Source organism: Apostichopus japonicus, chromosome 20 (genome assembly GCF_037975245.1).
Source record: "Apostichopus japonicus isolate 1M-3 chromosome 20, ASM3797524v1, whole genome shotgun sequence".
NCBI classification, from domain to species: Eukaryota; Metazoa; Echinodermata; class Holothuroidea; order Aspidochirotida; family Stichopodidae; genus Apostichopus; species Apostichopus japonicus.
In genome coordinates, this window is record NC_092580.1 from 22,458,533 (window position 1) to 22,474,339 (window position 15,807).

At 38.1% G+C, this 15,807-nt stretch overlaps 2 protein-coding genes across 4 annotated transcripts in view; one reads left to right on the forward strand and one right to left on the reverse strand.

Annotated features, from left to right (window-relative positions):
- Positions 1 to 15,807, forward strand: part of LOC139962208 (tRNA-dihydrouridine(20a/20b) synthase [NAD(P)+]-like) — a 50,775-nt gene that overhangs the window by 3,238 nt on the left and 31,730 nt on the right. The gene's annotated exons all lie outside the window — the stretch shown is intronic.
- The window catches only part of LOC139962202 (uncharacterized), a 34,864-nt gene continuing 19,102 nt past the window's right edge, over positions 46 to 15,807 (reverse strand). For all 3 annotated transcript variants that reach the window (XM_071962194.1, XM_071962195.1, XM_071962193.1), the window contains 5 exons: positions 14,169 to 14,383; positions 12,517 to 12,672; positions 12,031 to 12,253; positions 11,259 to 11,315; positions 46 to 11,033 (listed from right to left, as the gene is read on the reverse strand). In XM_071962194.1, coding sequence (XP_071818295.1) covers positions 10,542 to 11,033; positions 11,259 to 11,315; positions 12,031 to 12,253; positions 12,517 to 12,672; positions 14,169 to 14,383 — 1,143 coding nt within the window. In that variant the 3' untranslated portion in view covers positions 46 to 10,541. The remainder of the gene's footprint in view (positions 11,034 to 11,258; positions 11,316 to 12,030; positions 12,254 to 12,516; positions 12,673 to 14,168; positions 14,384 to 15,807) is intronic.

The following is a 15,807-nucleotide window of genomic DNA, read 5'->3' on the forward strand; positions in this document are numbered from 1 at the left end:
TATTTAAGAGGGATGCAAGTCAGTACCAATGCCTAAACAGTTATGTTGCAATGATTATGTTAAGTGACACATGGACACGGCCATTTTAAAATCACTGCTTCCCTGTGGAAACTATTTGAGGGTGCTACAGTAATTAGGAAACACCTCTACAGTCACAAACACATGCAATCTTAGGGAATATTAACCAAATATAGGCTCCAAAGCTTACAACACACTTGTCAGTCTGGGTATGACCTATAAAACATGTGAACGTATACAAACATAAATATCCTAGAGGGTCATTCGCCACCCAGCGATGACAATTAACCACTTGGTTAACATAAAATCTCATGTAACATGCAGTAGTAGAAGAAAGACAAATGGCATACATATTACATCATAGAGCTTTAGATTGCCACATAAAAAGTGAAAATAAACATTTTCTGAATCGTTAAGTATTACATGCACGTGAATGTGATTACAATTAGAACCGATAATAAGTAAAAGTTAACGTTGGTTGGCAAATTTTCCGCGGAACCCAACCCTGACAGAACTATGCAGAGCCAAGAAAGTTAAGGTAATGCGTACTCCCACATCAAGAATCTGGATCCTGGTGAGGATTTGAACTTGGAACCTAATAAAACTCTTACCACTACACCCCGCCTTCACCTTTAAAACTTGCTTTTACACCAATGGTTATCCTGGCATGAAATATACATGAACAAATACTACAATACTAGTTTGTTGCAAAAATTGTAAAGGCAGGTTTAAAAAGAAGAAAAAAAAGAAACACTCAGCTGGCCCAAACATACCAAACTTCCACATCAAATGTGCCTAGGCTTAAAGTAGAGGAGTGCTGAAGTATTTCTGGCCATGAGCATGAGAAATATTATCGTCTAAAGAGCACCTTTTGTGATTTGAAGAACATGAAAATAGTTATGTCATATATGGGAAGCAGAATAAAGATATACAAATCAACTACACTTCAACATAAGAGTTGTGTGTATAATTGCTTGCACCCACACACAGTGTTCTAAAGAGTAATGCCTCAAGTCCCTGAAAGTTTTTCTTTAAAGATGAATTCACATTGTAACTTACTTGAAGTATTTTAAGTAAACCAGTTTACAGTAATAAGCACCAGCCATGAGTGACATCGCTACATCCTGTTATTGTAGTAGTAAAACTTCCTGGGTGTAACCGATACTAATTGCCACTGACCATTCCTCCCCATATCTCTCTCTCTGTTGATATGTTTATATTATATTTTATTGAAGCGAACCGCGGATGGCGGGGGAAATTACCGAATTTAGGGTCCTTCGCTTCGAACTCACAAGTTATCAATGAGGATGCAAGAGTGTTCTTGCATTGAAACAACGGCTGACGATTTATTACAAACTCTACAAAATGATATAATACATATGAATAAATCATGATACATGACAATATAAATGGCTTAATAAACTCTTTAACCTTAATAAAACTTGGGGAAAACCGATACTCAATCTATGAAATACCAATAACATGAATACAATTAAAGAATGAATACTCTCAATACTGTACCAAATGTATAATGACAATAATGAAATAATCTGCACTTTGAAATAATACAATACGTTTGCCAACAGGCGAGGACTTTTAGCACCTCAATAATGGTCAGGGCAACACATGCCAGCTGCAACCCATTATAGGATTTCACCTAACTGTTCCTAGACAGTAGGAATTTCACCTCCTGAACCCACAAACTCTCAAGAGTCTTGTCACTCTATAGCTGTCCAGAATGGCTAAGATTAAAGGACAATCTCTGAGACAATAACTTTAATTAACAACAGAAACAATAATGTTCAGAATACAAAATACGTATACGCTCTTTACACCACGAGCAGTACAATACTAAAATACAGGTACAATAATCAACTGTCAATAATCAGTACAATGCAATACACCTAACTGTCAATAACTTTCTGTAAACTAAAACCCAACCCAACCGGTACTGTAACACTACAGTATAAAAGTACGCAATAAAAGAAATGAATAGCACCCACGTGCTTCACGATAAACAATATGCTACGAACCCGTAGGACCAAGGTCCAAAAACCACAACCTAACGAATGTACTTTGTACAGTGAAGTACAGCCTAGCCAGAGGGACAACACTTAAAAACTACAATTCAATTAATTAACAATAAGGTACGTACAGCATTTAAACAATATTTATGACTTAAAACTATAGCTTACTAAAATGCGTACAGCTAGCTCGCGGAAAAGAAGAAGAAGAAGATGCTTGCGGCGCGTAAGATCGCGGACATCAAGACTCCATCAACGCCAGCTCGCTGTATAGTGGTAGGACCGCCATCTTGGAAAACCAGTGGCTTCGAGCCTGAAGCCGAAAACCATAAAAACCTGAGGCATCCTGCCTCTAAGAAGGGGGACATCTCCTTCCTGACTCCAGACAGTACAGATATGGTAGTAGAGTAGTATATAAATATGATAGAGCAATAAAATTATGGAATACTAAGGGGTTTACGAGGCGAACCCCGGAGCTCTACAGAGTCGCTGCTAGCCATGATCACAGCGGGTACAAAACTAAGAAACACGTGCAAATGCTATGTGCACAAACTAACGCTACAGACTGTCTATTACATAACGCATATAAATATTCAACGGGTACACAACAAAATTTCACTTCACTACAAGTTCCCCGCAATTAATGACAAATGACCTCACTGTCATTAATGAAAACAAATACAAGAAATTTTGTGAAACAATTAAATACAACATGGGATAAACCCTGAACGGTTCCCCGCTGTACCTGCAGTACATATACAACTACATACATGATTAAAAATAAATGAATGATGATGAGAATGCAAACAAAAGTCAAGCCGTCATCCCACTTCTGACACCAATGAAGCGAACCGCGGATGGCGGGGGAAATTACCAGATTTAGGGTCCTTCGCTTCGAACTCACAAGTTATAAATGAGGATGCAAGAGTGTTCTTGCGTTGAAACAACGGCTGACGATTTATTACAAACTCTAACAAAATGAAAATATACATATGAATAAACCAATGGCTTAATAAACTCCTTACCCTTATTAAAACTGTCCTAACTCGGGGAAAATATGTAATACTCAATACTATGTAATACCAATAACATGAATACAATTAAAGAATGAATACTCTCAATACTGTACGAAATGTATAATGAACATAATGAAATAATCTGTACTTGAAATAATATAATACGTTTGCCCAGGGATGTAAGTGCAGCCAAAAAAAATCCCGGAAAACTATTCGGAGACCCCGGGTGAATGCCGTCCTAACACATCCTACTCCTAGCTCTGACTACTTACACACTATCGTTATGTTAGGCTAGCTCAGAAGTATTAGCGCTAACACATCTTACCCCTAGTTCTTACTACTTACACACTATCGTTATGTTAGGCTAGCTGAAAGTTACGAATACGTCGCAGCGAACTACGGAATAAAAAAGTCTCACATTCGAATGCGATCACAAATATCGACTTTCATATGCGTATCCCGTAGATTTCCGCCGCTCACAAATATCACAAGCGTTAATTCCGAAACTTATGTCGAGCACCAGCAGTTAGGAAGATATTAATTAGCAGTCTAATCAACGTGAATTAGGCAAGGTTTTTCAACGACAGAAATGAGCTATGGCGATTTGAAGTTCGCACGTACGCAACGATATTCACATGGCACAATGTTGTACAGTGCAATGCGATGATGCGAAACAGGCAATGGTATTTTGATTGATCGATGAGTGAAAACTGAAGTTAGCTTGCTGCAACGGGCCAGGCATTTTTACCGCGTCGTGTCTTTGATATTCGAACAATTTTGTGGAACTTTATTGGAATTAAAAAAAAAACCGGATTTCCGTAAAAATACGGAAGACCTACATCCCTGGTTTGCCAACAGGCGAGGACTTTTAGCACCTCAATAATGGTCAGGGCAAAACATGCCAGCTGCAACCCATTATAGGAATTTTCACCATAATGTTCCTAGACAGTAGGAATTTTCACCTCCTAAACCCACAAACTCTCAAGAGTCTTGTCACTCTGTAGCTGTCCAGAATGGCGAAGATTCAAGGACAATCTCTGAGACAAAAACTTTTAAACAACAGTAACAATAATGTTCAGAATACAAAATACGAATACGCTCTTTACACCACGAGCAGTACAATACTAAAATACAGGTACAATAATCAACTGTCGATAACTTTCTGTAAACTAAAACCCAACCTAACCGGTACTGTAACACTACAGTATTATACGCAATACTAACACCCACGAGCTTAACAATAAACAATACACGCTACGCACCCGTAGGACCAAGGTCCAAAAATACAACCTAACATGTACCTTGTACAGTAAAGCACAGCCTAGCCAAAGGGGCAACACTTAAAAACTAAAATTTAATTAAATAACAATAAGGGTACGTACAGAATTTATGAAACAATTGACTTAATCTCTTACTAAAACCATGGAGCTATAAACAGAACTGAGGTCAGCTCGCTGGCGGATAAGAAGAAGAAGATGCTCGCGGACATCGAGAACGCGGACATCGAGACTCCATCTCTCGCCAGCTCGCTGTATATTGGTATGATCCGCCATCTTAGAAAACCAGTGGCTTCGAGCCTGAAGCCGATAACCGCCCAAAACCTGAGGCATCCTGCCTCAGCTAAGAAGGGAGACATCCAAGGGCGGCGGAAGCACTTTTTATCTTGGGGGGCACCAACGTCGAAGGGCACTTTGCAGAAATTCGATTGGACTGATGCAGCCTAATATTTAGTACCCTTTATAACTCTTATTGTATTATCTTATTTGCGTATACACATCACTCCATCAACGCCACCCCCCCCCCCCCCCTCAAGGAAACAATGCATACTAGCGCAGCTGCAATATCTAATGTGCAAATTGGGAAACAAGGAAAAAGACAAAATGAGGTGAAATCATTATAAAGTCCAAGTCCCTGCACACGCGATCGATACATGCATGAAAGCAAATGAAATTTGTCAAAATACTGAAAGAACAATAATTTTCTATGTGTTTTATCAATGGTTAAACTGATATTATTATGATCATTATTATTGTAACGAATTTCCCAATAATTATAACCAATTTTGAAGGGTTATAACACGGCAAATGATTGTATGTTATTGCCATGCGATGTAATAACCGGTGCATGCCTATATGATATGCACATTAACATGTTGAACGCGCGCGTAGCGCGCGAAAAATATTGGTAATATTTTTCGGGCAAGTCGTTACAGCCCCCCCCCCCCCAAAATCAAATTGGGCTCCTACGCCTGTGGTAGTAAACATTTAAAACTTCCCGAAATATTTCATTCGACGTGGGTTTCGCTTTGTAAACTCTTTTTTTATTTAGAAATATTTATGTAGAAAAAGGGCACATTTTTAACCTGAGGAAAAGTGGGGGGCACGTGCCCCCTGTGCCCCCCCCCGGTTCCGCCGCCCTTGGAGACATCTCCTTACTGACTCTAGACAGTACAGATATGAGTAACTCTGGGCAATTTGACAACCCGAGAACAATAAAGTTATGAAAATACGAAAGGGATAACGAGGCGAAACCCAGAGCTCTGCAGAGACGCTGCTGGCCATTATCACGGTGGGTGCAGAACTAGCAAAACACATTTGCAAATACTATGAACACAACTAACGCTACAAACTGACTATTACGTAACATATATAAATATTCAAAGGGTGCAAACAACAAAATTTTACTTGACTACATTATATTACATGTTTATATGTCAGAGCAACATCTCCTCTGTTAATTAATTATCTCTTGTATCAAGCTTATCTCAAACATTTCGTTGGCCAACACTAAAAACAACCAGAATGCAAAAATGCATGTAACATGAGCAGTTTTTTTTTATGTATAGTGATGGTTTACAACATACTTGATCTTAGCATAGAGCTATTCTAGCTCCATCATATTAGTAATACAGTGAAAAGCATTGTGATGTGACGAACAATAAATTCACAATGACACAGGCTATCCTGAAATGACCATTGACCTCAACAACAGGCTTCTTGGACTAAATGTGTAGATCAACATACTAAATATGACATTTTTCCTAGTTGAAATATTGTTTAAAAAACATGGTTATCACAATTAGACCCTTGGTGAACTCATATGACCATTGAACTCTGCCCACAACACTATAGGCTTTTTGTTCTCAATGTGGTACAATTACATACCAATTATGCATTTTGTTCAAGCTCCCTTGCGATATTATGTTTAGGAAGGTGCGTTAGTGTAGAGAGACAGGTAAGAGGGGGTGAAGTAAATGTTTGGCATTTGATGACTTCAAATGACCTTTGACCTCCACCAAAAGCAATAAAAGGCTCCTTAAATTTGATATGGTACATCTACAAACCAAATATGAGATCTGTCCAACATTCCCTTCTTGCAATATCATGTTTTGGTGACCCCAAATGACCTTTGACATCCACTGTAGGCTTCTTAATTGTAATCAATGTGGTACTTCTACACACCAAATATGAAATTAGTCAGACCGCCCCTTCTTGAGATATCGTGTTTACAAGCTGGGCGTCATAAAGCAGACACATACGCCATCATGAATGCAAAGGTTATGATTATCCTCGAAACCAAAGAAATACTGTCATCAGTTAAGGTCCTGTTTCTAAAACTGGTTTAGTTTCGAGAAATGACTTTCAAAGAGCACAAGTTCATCAGTTAAGTGACTGTACTACAGTATTTAGTCTTAAACTCAGGCCATTAGGTAAGTTGCTCAATTGCAACACAAAACTCAATGGGAAAACAAGACTATTATTCTAATGGTCTGGAATCACATGTTAACAATGATATCATACAAACATGTCACAGACAAACCATGCTGAATGTCATCCAAGGGATGCGCAGTATTCTTTAATGAAGCTAAAAGAACACATTTTGGTCATGATATAATAATTTTTAAAACAACATAAACTAAATAAAACACTGTGTTGCTAGCTGACGTCATCATCAGTTTAGCCTTAAAGGGGCATTCCAGAGGTTTAGCTTATGTAACAGTTAATATCATGAGATCTGGAAGAGCTGTAGAAACATTTAGAAGCAATCAAATACTTATTTTTATCTTGGCCTGTGACATACCAAGACTACACTTCTACCTAGAATGAGCCTTTAGTAGAGATAAATAACACGTTGTGACCTGTTACTGGCATCTTTGCTCACACACTAACTTGCGTTTGATTTCACCAACCTTATAAATTGTGTGTCCAAAATATATTCTCAGATAAGAGCAAACTTAAGGGGGGGGGGGGGGTGGGGGAGGGAGAAGTAAAAACTGGATTGACAGATAACAAATTTCCATGTTGTGCTAGAATATTGGTGTAATGCTTAAATATTAATAGCATAGTTGCTGAACTTGATACTTAAAATGCAGCATAGATCAAATAATCGAAAGGTATTCTCTAGCCTATACAATTCTTACCAAAAAATATAAAATGTTAATCAACCAGAGGTTTTCTTTGATTATTTCATATCCATCCATCCACCCATTGATTGATTGATTCAGTCAGTCATTTTTATTATTAAACTTTTACTTATACACACAAAACAAAGGTTATTCATTGGAAAGATTCAGGACACTGATTAACAGTAAAGGTAGACAGTAACTATGACAACAAAGTGAGGTTTTTGCAAAATTTGATACTAAGTAAAATGTTTTGGAATGCTTCTATATCTAAACTACTTTTCAACTTTTAAAATACAGTTTTTCATAAATTTTCAATTTGTATACTGGAATTTTACCAACTTATTAATGCTTTCAATTAGTGTTCAAACGATTATGCTTTAACAGAAAATACCGATTACCGATTATTTTTTTCATAATCGGACCGATTTCGATTATTTGAAAAAGAGAAAATATACCGTTTATACGAAATCAACAATGATAGAAAAAATTCTTGTTGTGATTTTCCTCCGTTTCCTTCTGCTTTCATTGTTTTAGAAGGCTTTTTGGTATCCTTTTGTATGTACCAAATTACCTCTGGAGTCTAGCGGAAAGGGAAAAAAAGGGATTTTTTTTTACAAATTTACAAAATACTAAAATATGACATCCTACCTATTAGGCACTGTGCTAAGCGAATGGCCTAACCACCTCGACGTGCATGTCACCTGTTAATGGGCTTGAAATGGGATAAGAATAGTTACTCAAAATATCCATCTCAAGAAGTATCTCAGACAAACCGTCCATCTTCAATCTTTACCAAAGTGTTAATTTTAATAACAAATTTCCTACATTCCGACATTATATTGTATTTATTTTCAGTATTATACTTTTTATGAACAAATAGAAATGTTACGAACTTGAAGTTAAACATCCTTATTCGTTACCTATTTAACTCCATTCAAGTTCAATTAGAAAATGTAAGCTTAGGCCAATCAAACTGAAAAGCAAATTGTACCATCGTAACTTGTTTAAAAATACTGTAGAATGTTACCAGATTGATGAAAAGAAATAATAACAACTAGAAACTACTCAAATATTGTTTTGTCACATGAAAAATTTGCATTTACTTGATCATAATTGATTTGAGAAAAATTTTAGACGGTATTCCGAGACCTGTTTACAATGTAACAACCTATTGTTAGGCTTAATGTGACGGCTATGGATTAGAGGCATATCAGCATTTCTGCCGAAATTAAATTATTTTGAGGGTATTGCGGCAAACATCGAATGGTTAAAAATGGAAAGAAGAGGGTCGACGTGAAAAGGGAGTTGATGGGCAGGGAAGTATGGCCCTTTGCAAATTGTGAGAAAAAGAAACATCGAATTACAAATTAGGGCATCAAATACTGCACTACGGAGCATTTGATGCCTAAACATAACCTATACTCAGCTAGTCAACATAAGCCCTATATATCCAGCACCAGGGTAGGAATTAAGATTTGGCTTTGGGGGGCTATTTTGGAAAATGAAAAGTTAAACACGCTTCCCCCTTAATGTATTTACGATTGCTTTTTTAAGGTTCAGGGGGGCTCTCTTCAATATATTGTTTACGGAAATGCTTGTAAGCATTCAACAGGATACAGTAAGCACAGTTACCCTCTTCCTAGTGCTGCGACCGTATAGCAAATTCATTAAAAGTTCATTCGCAAAATTTGCGATAGCTTAGCAAGTAACGTCAAGCCACCGAATTTATGATAACGAAAAACCAGTATCCCATCAACTGAAATAGAAAACACAGGTTTACTTCCGCTGACGGTGCCCTTTCCTTAAATTATGTATTTTTCGTAAAATACAACATTCCCTCTTTAAGACATACCTTCCAAACAAATGCCGATTTCCAGCAAATTGTAAACAAAGCTAAGCATTTTTTTTTTGCAAACCGATGGTTAGGCTACATTTACCATTGACTTAGTGTGGTTGTTAGGCTAACATGTGGTCGAAGGTTGCAGTATTCCATGGATATTTTAGTTCTAGCTAACTGCGTCATAATTTCAACGAAGAGATGCTTAGGTTAGAATTTCCCGTTGACTACGTGTGGTGTTCGGCTACCATGTGTGCGATGATAGCAGCAAGGAAAGAATGTAAACAAAGGTACGGTACGCAAAGTTTTTTATATTTTTTGCAAACCGATGGTTAGGCTACATTTCCATTTGACCTAGTGTGGTTGTTAGCTAGCTAACATGCTGTCAAAGAGTTTTTCATGGATATTTTTATTTTTTATTTGCGACACAACTTGAGCGAATAAACAGATGGCTAGGTTAGATTTCTATTTTGACTTAGTGTGAAGTTAGGCTACCATGTGTTCGGAGATTTGTGGGGATTTTAGGTTATTGTCGCTGGTACTGAAATTGCTTCGTGGAGGCCGTAATTTGCCAGTGACTTTGCGGAAAGTTACCGGTGATTGTGCGCGACCTCCCGCACTGCTTCAAATATTTTATGCAGGATTGTGAGAACTGTTTACGCGAATCGCGTTGCTAATGCAAACCCTAGCTAAACAAAAGCATGTCACAATTAATTTTACACAGACACCTGATATTATGAGGGCGATTTTCTTATATTTCTCTTTTCTTTTTCGCCCTCGCAATTGTGCTTTAGGAGGGGCTTTTTTAGCACTTGCGAGGGCGAATCGCCAGTCGCCCCCGCATATTTCCGACCCTGTCCAGCACATTCGTTAATTCGCGAAATTGTTATTGTTACCATGCTTACTGTGCCGAGAAAAATGAAGTCACTAACCACGAGGGAAGCAAAATCGGTGACCCTGGCAGCCTAATTTGATGAAATTACATTGTAAAAGACGTATAGAGGGTGTCTTTATTTTAATGTTTCTTAGTAAAAGAACAAACCTAATACATCAGTTGATATTTGTACCATACATATGTCTTTGATATTTCACCTTCCATATGTTTTGAATAATCGGTATGACATAACTGGTTTTCCGCGCAATTTTTAACGATTCCGATTATGTTCCGATTATGCAATAATCGGAACGATTCCGATTCAGTTAATCGTTTGAACACTACTTTCCCTCCACTTTCCCTCCACTCAGAACTCGAATGTTTCCTGAGGGTTGATCAACGTTTCTCGTAATACTATTTGCTGCTCCCATCCTGGTTGTCTGTGGTTAAGACCGATACGGGTTCTCTCTTGTACTGAATAAGCTTGACCGGTGCTGATGTTAGTCCAAGTGTGATTCAAGTCATGTATGTGCCAGCAATTGCTTTCTTTCATTTCCACAAGTGCCTGGAATGCACACTTGTTATTTGATAAAGCTAAGGCACCAGCCGAGTCCAATGATTGCATGTCGTCGAGCATGTTACTGCCTCTGATCTGACAAAACTGTGACAAAGTTTCATCTGTAATAAGATTCATGACAGAATCGCACTTTATCCCGGCAATAACTTGAATGCCATATCTGGGCAATCTTTTGGCAGCGGTGACATCACTTTTCAGTTCAATTTGGTCAATTATGACCACCTCTGGACTGTGATTTGCACTCTCTGAGATCACTTGGTGCTGCTCTTCTGGGTTGTTTACCTGCAGGAGAATAAATTAGGCAACAAAGTTAAAGAAAAAAAAACCAAACCCACAAGAAAGTTAGTTCCTGAAAGGTCAAGTATTCATATAACTGATGAGAGTAACAACAACTTTTTCAATGATGTTTTTATTACACTACTATGTTGGAGTCACAGCTGGACAAAGCCTTTGCAGCATGGTTGCATGTAATACACAGCCAATCAGCTACATTTGCCCAATACCCACCTGTAAACGTCTTGCACTGCCAATGGAGAAGTGGGGAGTATCAGAGTCACCAGCGATCTAGAAGAAAACATACATGAAACATAACTTACAAGCTAGAAGAAAGGCCTTTTCCCCTTCTTAATAGTATTAAGATGCTTACCATGTAACCATATTAGGTAGGCTAAATCTGGCACACCAAGATGTTCTATGTGGTAAAGTTTAACTCCATTTTCAAAAAGTTGAAGGGATGATAGCATTTTGTTTTCCATTTTAATTCCCACATTTTCTTCCTATTCCAAATACATAAGTTTTCATTCCTGAGATCAAAAAGGGAATGCCTCCTCTTTATTTCAGAATCGCACTATCCTGTTTTCTGGTGTATAAAACAGTGCAGCAAAACAACTACAACACTGTGACATTTACATAACGATCCATGGTTGCTAATTTATTTTCAGGTAGGTTCATTTATCTGCATTTCGTAAACAACTCATACAGGTCTTAAAATGTGGACTAAACTCCAATAACAGATTGGTAAGGTTTGCATGTACAATGTCAACATCTTGATACAGATTTATTTTCTCACATCTTTTCTTTAAATTACCTGCCACATCCAGGATTTAAAGAAATTTCCAGTATGGATGCTTATTTCTTGTGTTAAGAACTCTAAAACACAATATCGCCACACAGTGTTTTCCTGTTAGTATTAAATGATACCCATGCACTCACACCCCCCAAAATTTAAAAATCCCTCTCAATGAGGATTTTTTTCTCTCCGTAGACTATTGCAAATTACCTCATTGTAGGTGTCAATCACCACTACTTTCTTTTTCTCTGTATCACTCAAACACCTAGCTAGTTCTCTCAGTAGGGTGGTCTTCCCCACACCGGGGCAACCTAAGATCAGAATGGACCTGCCGCTCAAAGCGATGTCGTACATCATGTCAGCGCATCCCAGGAGTGGTAGGGCTACGCGAACTGTCAAACCGATCAATTTCTTCATCCTGTTTCTGACTCCCCTTCAAAGACAAAAAACAACATTACAAACTTCAATAGAGATGAACAAGATCACAGGTAGAAGAGAACAAATTTTTTGGCCAACTAAAGAGTCATATTTATCTAAAGGATGAATCCCCTCCTACCCACCCCTCTCACCTCAACAATTATAGTGAATAGAGTACTTCCTGCCTACCGGCAGAAAAGCTTCGGTCCTGTTTGCATTGGAGTGTACAATACATAAAGACAAAGTACATCAGGATAAATTCAGTCGTAGTTTTCTCACCTGAGACTATGGAGACATCCTTCCACCCCGCACCGATTGTTATAAAATCCTGTCAGGGCATCATTCTCTTCGATTTCTTGCAAAGCTTTGCTCGTGATTACCTTGCTGGATGCAACAAGGACGACTGGTTTCTCCCCCTTGATATTCCTATGTAACCTGGTTAGGAAATTTTAAGGCAATGTTTACTTGTTGTCATTTTTACATGTCACTCTGGCTGAAGTTAATACCACATAACACCACAACAATGAAAGAAAGACAGAGGGACATTGTTGTTGGTAAGGGTTCTTGTACTCACTATAAGAAAGAATGGATGCACGATATGAGCTATGAGATGTAACTTATCTGGGAAATCATATTTAAAAGGTTTGTATTTATAAGGCTTTACAGAGTGTGACCTTTGATGATGCCAAATGGCCTTCACTAATAACAATAAATACTCATTATAGGGAAGCCACATGTAAAATATGAGAGCCAATAAAGTTTCCTATCTGGAGATATCATGTTAACAAGGTTTTTGAGCTTTGACGCCTGGTGACCTTAACTGACCTCCACCAAGTAACCATAGTTTTACCAGGATTTAAGGCATACGATAAGAAGTGTATGACTGAGACACCCCTTTCCCCCTACCCGACACCTTTTCTCCCACTGCAATCATTCTTCTCTCCAGCACACATCGCAAGCACACATGCTGTCACCTCCCTAATCCTCTCTTCTCATACTCCACATTTACTAGAATATTAACTACCATTGCCAATGCTCTCGTTTTATTATTATTCTCTGCACAGTTAATCTCCTGCAGCCCTTTTAAAGGTTGCTTTCTTTCATCTCACTGCCTGCTGTTCTGTCCAATTCAATTGTTTTGGTTGTGCAATGTACCAGTAAACATTTCTTACCAGGGAGTTGTTAACAACTCCCTGGTCTTACTCATCTCTCTACATAAACCCCATTTCCTGAGAAAGATCCTGCTGAATCGAAATGCCAGACATTCTTGTGTTTACACAACTTGTGTCTAGTGTCAGCTAAACATATCTTTTTCCTGTTCAATACATATTATTCCAGATGTTCACACTGACTTTGTGAATCTTGCGATAATACTAAGCGCTAAAATTCCAATGTGATGCAGTTTGTTAGATTTGCTAGTTGTTTTATTTTGTGCTAGTAAAGTGTCCTTTCAAATGATGACAAAAATGTCCAATATTTTTACACCTGACATTGGCTAGAACCTATTCATTGTTCACTATAATCTGCATTCACTTGTTTGAAAATCTAGGATGTTATCTAAGCCTGTTATATTAAACTAATACTAGGGTAGATTTGGTTAAACACCCAACATCAGCAAGGGAATGTTTAAAAAATAGTTTTGAAACTTCCAAACAAACTGTTTAAAACTTTAAGTTTTGTCAATCACTCTTTCGTATCATTTTGGCACAGCTCATTCAGAAGTTGTCAGGGGCATAAATAGCCATTGGCTCAGTGGTCCAATATATTGCCGATGGGGTGCCTAAATAACAGTGGCCCATTTGGTGCCTCGGTTGAATCTATAGCATCTTTTGGAAAATCAACCTAGCCACACACCTTCGGAGCTGGTAAACCAGTATGGCCATCTGCCCCTGGGTTGGTTTGACAACCATTATCTTGACCCTTGACCCTACCTTGCCTCAACAGGCCTGCCAATATCCAATACAATCTCTGACAGCTGATCCATGTGGTTCTTTGACTGACCCTGCAGCTGTTCTCCTAGGGTGGTAAATATATCACCACCGAGTAAAGTCAGCAGTTGAATGATGCTCTCACTGTTCTTCTCTGCAAAATGCTTCACTAACTCCTCTGTTAGGCCAGATAAATTACTGTCATAGCTATTGGCTTCCTACAGAAGAAGAGCAGGAAAGTTTGTAAATAATAGGAACCATCTAAAGGCACATTACATGTGCATTCCAAATATAAACACAACCAAAATTTGCTTTTGAGACTAATGTTTAGTATAAAACATTAGCAGTCTTCTCATATCAGGTTAGCGAGGGCTCCTTATACGAGATTGTTCTGCCGTGGGTTAAGTCCGAAATATAGAGATTATAAAGGATACAGTTCAGGAGGCGAATCAGATACTTTCCCTCTTGTCAATAACTTTATTGAAGTGTTCGGATTTCAAATTGAGAACAATAGATGAGATGAAACTTGAAACGGTTTAACAATAAAGGGACTAAAGAAATGAGAACTCAAACAATAAGTCCTTACGGGACGAAGACCAACTGATCACTAGTAGCATGGACACTGTGAAGTTCGGACACCTAAGCCTTAAAACACCCCAAAACTAAAACTTCCTTTTTATTGACAAATATGAAAGTACTTGCTTGCAAAGGGTCATTTTGGTGAGAAAATAACTGTAGCTTCATAGTTTTTCGTGAAATATGGCTCTTGCAGTAGATTGTCATGGTGAAATCATATATTTCTTATGGGTGTCCGAACTTCGCAGTGTTCCGAACTTCACAATACTGACTATAGTAGTAGTAATGAGTTGAGTCTCGTCTATCCCACATGCTCAGTGATTAACCTCCGCCACGTATCACGATCTTGTGCAAGGTTTATTGCTTCCTCGAAATTGTTAATGTTAACGTCCTTTAATTGCGACTTTATTTTTCCAAGCAAGGTAGTCACAAGCCTTCCTACTGGTTTAGCAGTATATCTAAGTGCTTCTCTTAAAGCAACTTTTGCTGGAGCGTCCTCCTGGAGTCTTGCTACATGACATGACCGAAAAATCTCAATCTTCTATGTGCGACTATGGATGACCAAGGTGTTTGGTTGTTTTCATTGTAGAGCTCATCGTTTGATAACCAATTGTTATTGGTCCATCTAATGTTTAGAGTATTACCAAGTAGTCTCCTTTGAAAAGTGTCAATTTTGCGATCAAGATCCTTCATTGTGCCCCACATTGCGCAATTGTACAAAAAAATACTATTTAATAAAGCCTCGAAAATCCTAAGCTTAATGTTTCGGCTTATGTTTTTGCTTTTGAAAATACCTGACAGTGTATTGAAAGCACCGTTGGTTATGCCAATTCTTCGGTTAATATCTTTTTCGGTCCCCAGCAAGCTTCCAACATACTTACACTTCTTGCAAGTTCCAATTTTCGCTTCCTTTTCTTGTGATTGAAAATTTCTCAGTTTTTGTGCAATTGCTTTTCAGATTAAAAAGTCACGCAAACTGGAATAAACCAGCAGGAGCGCACATTCAGCTGATTGGCTGACGTACCGATAGCGACCAATAATAATAACTCTTGATCGGTCGCTGTAT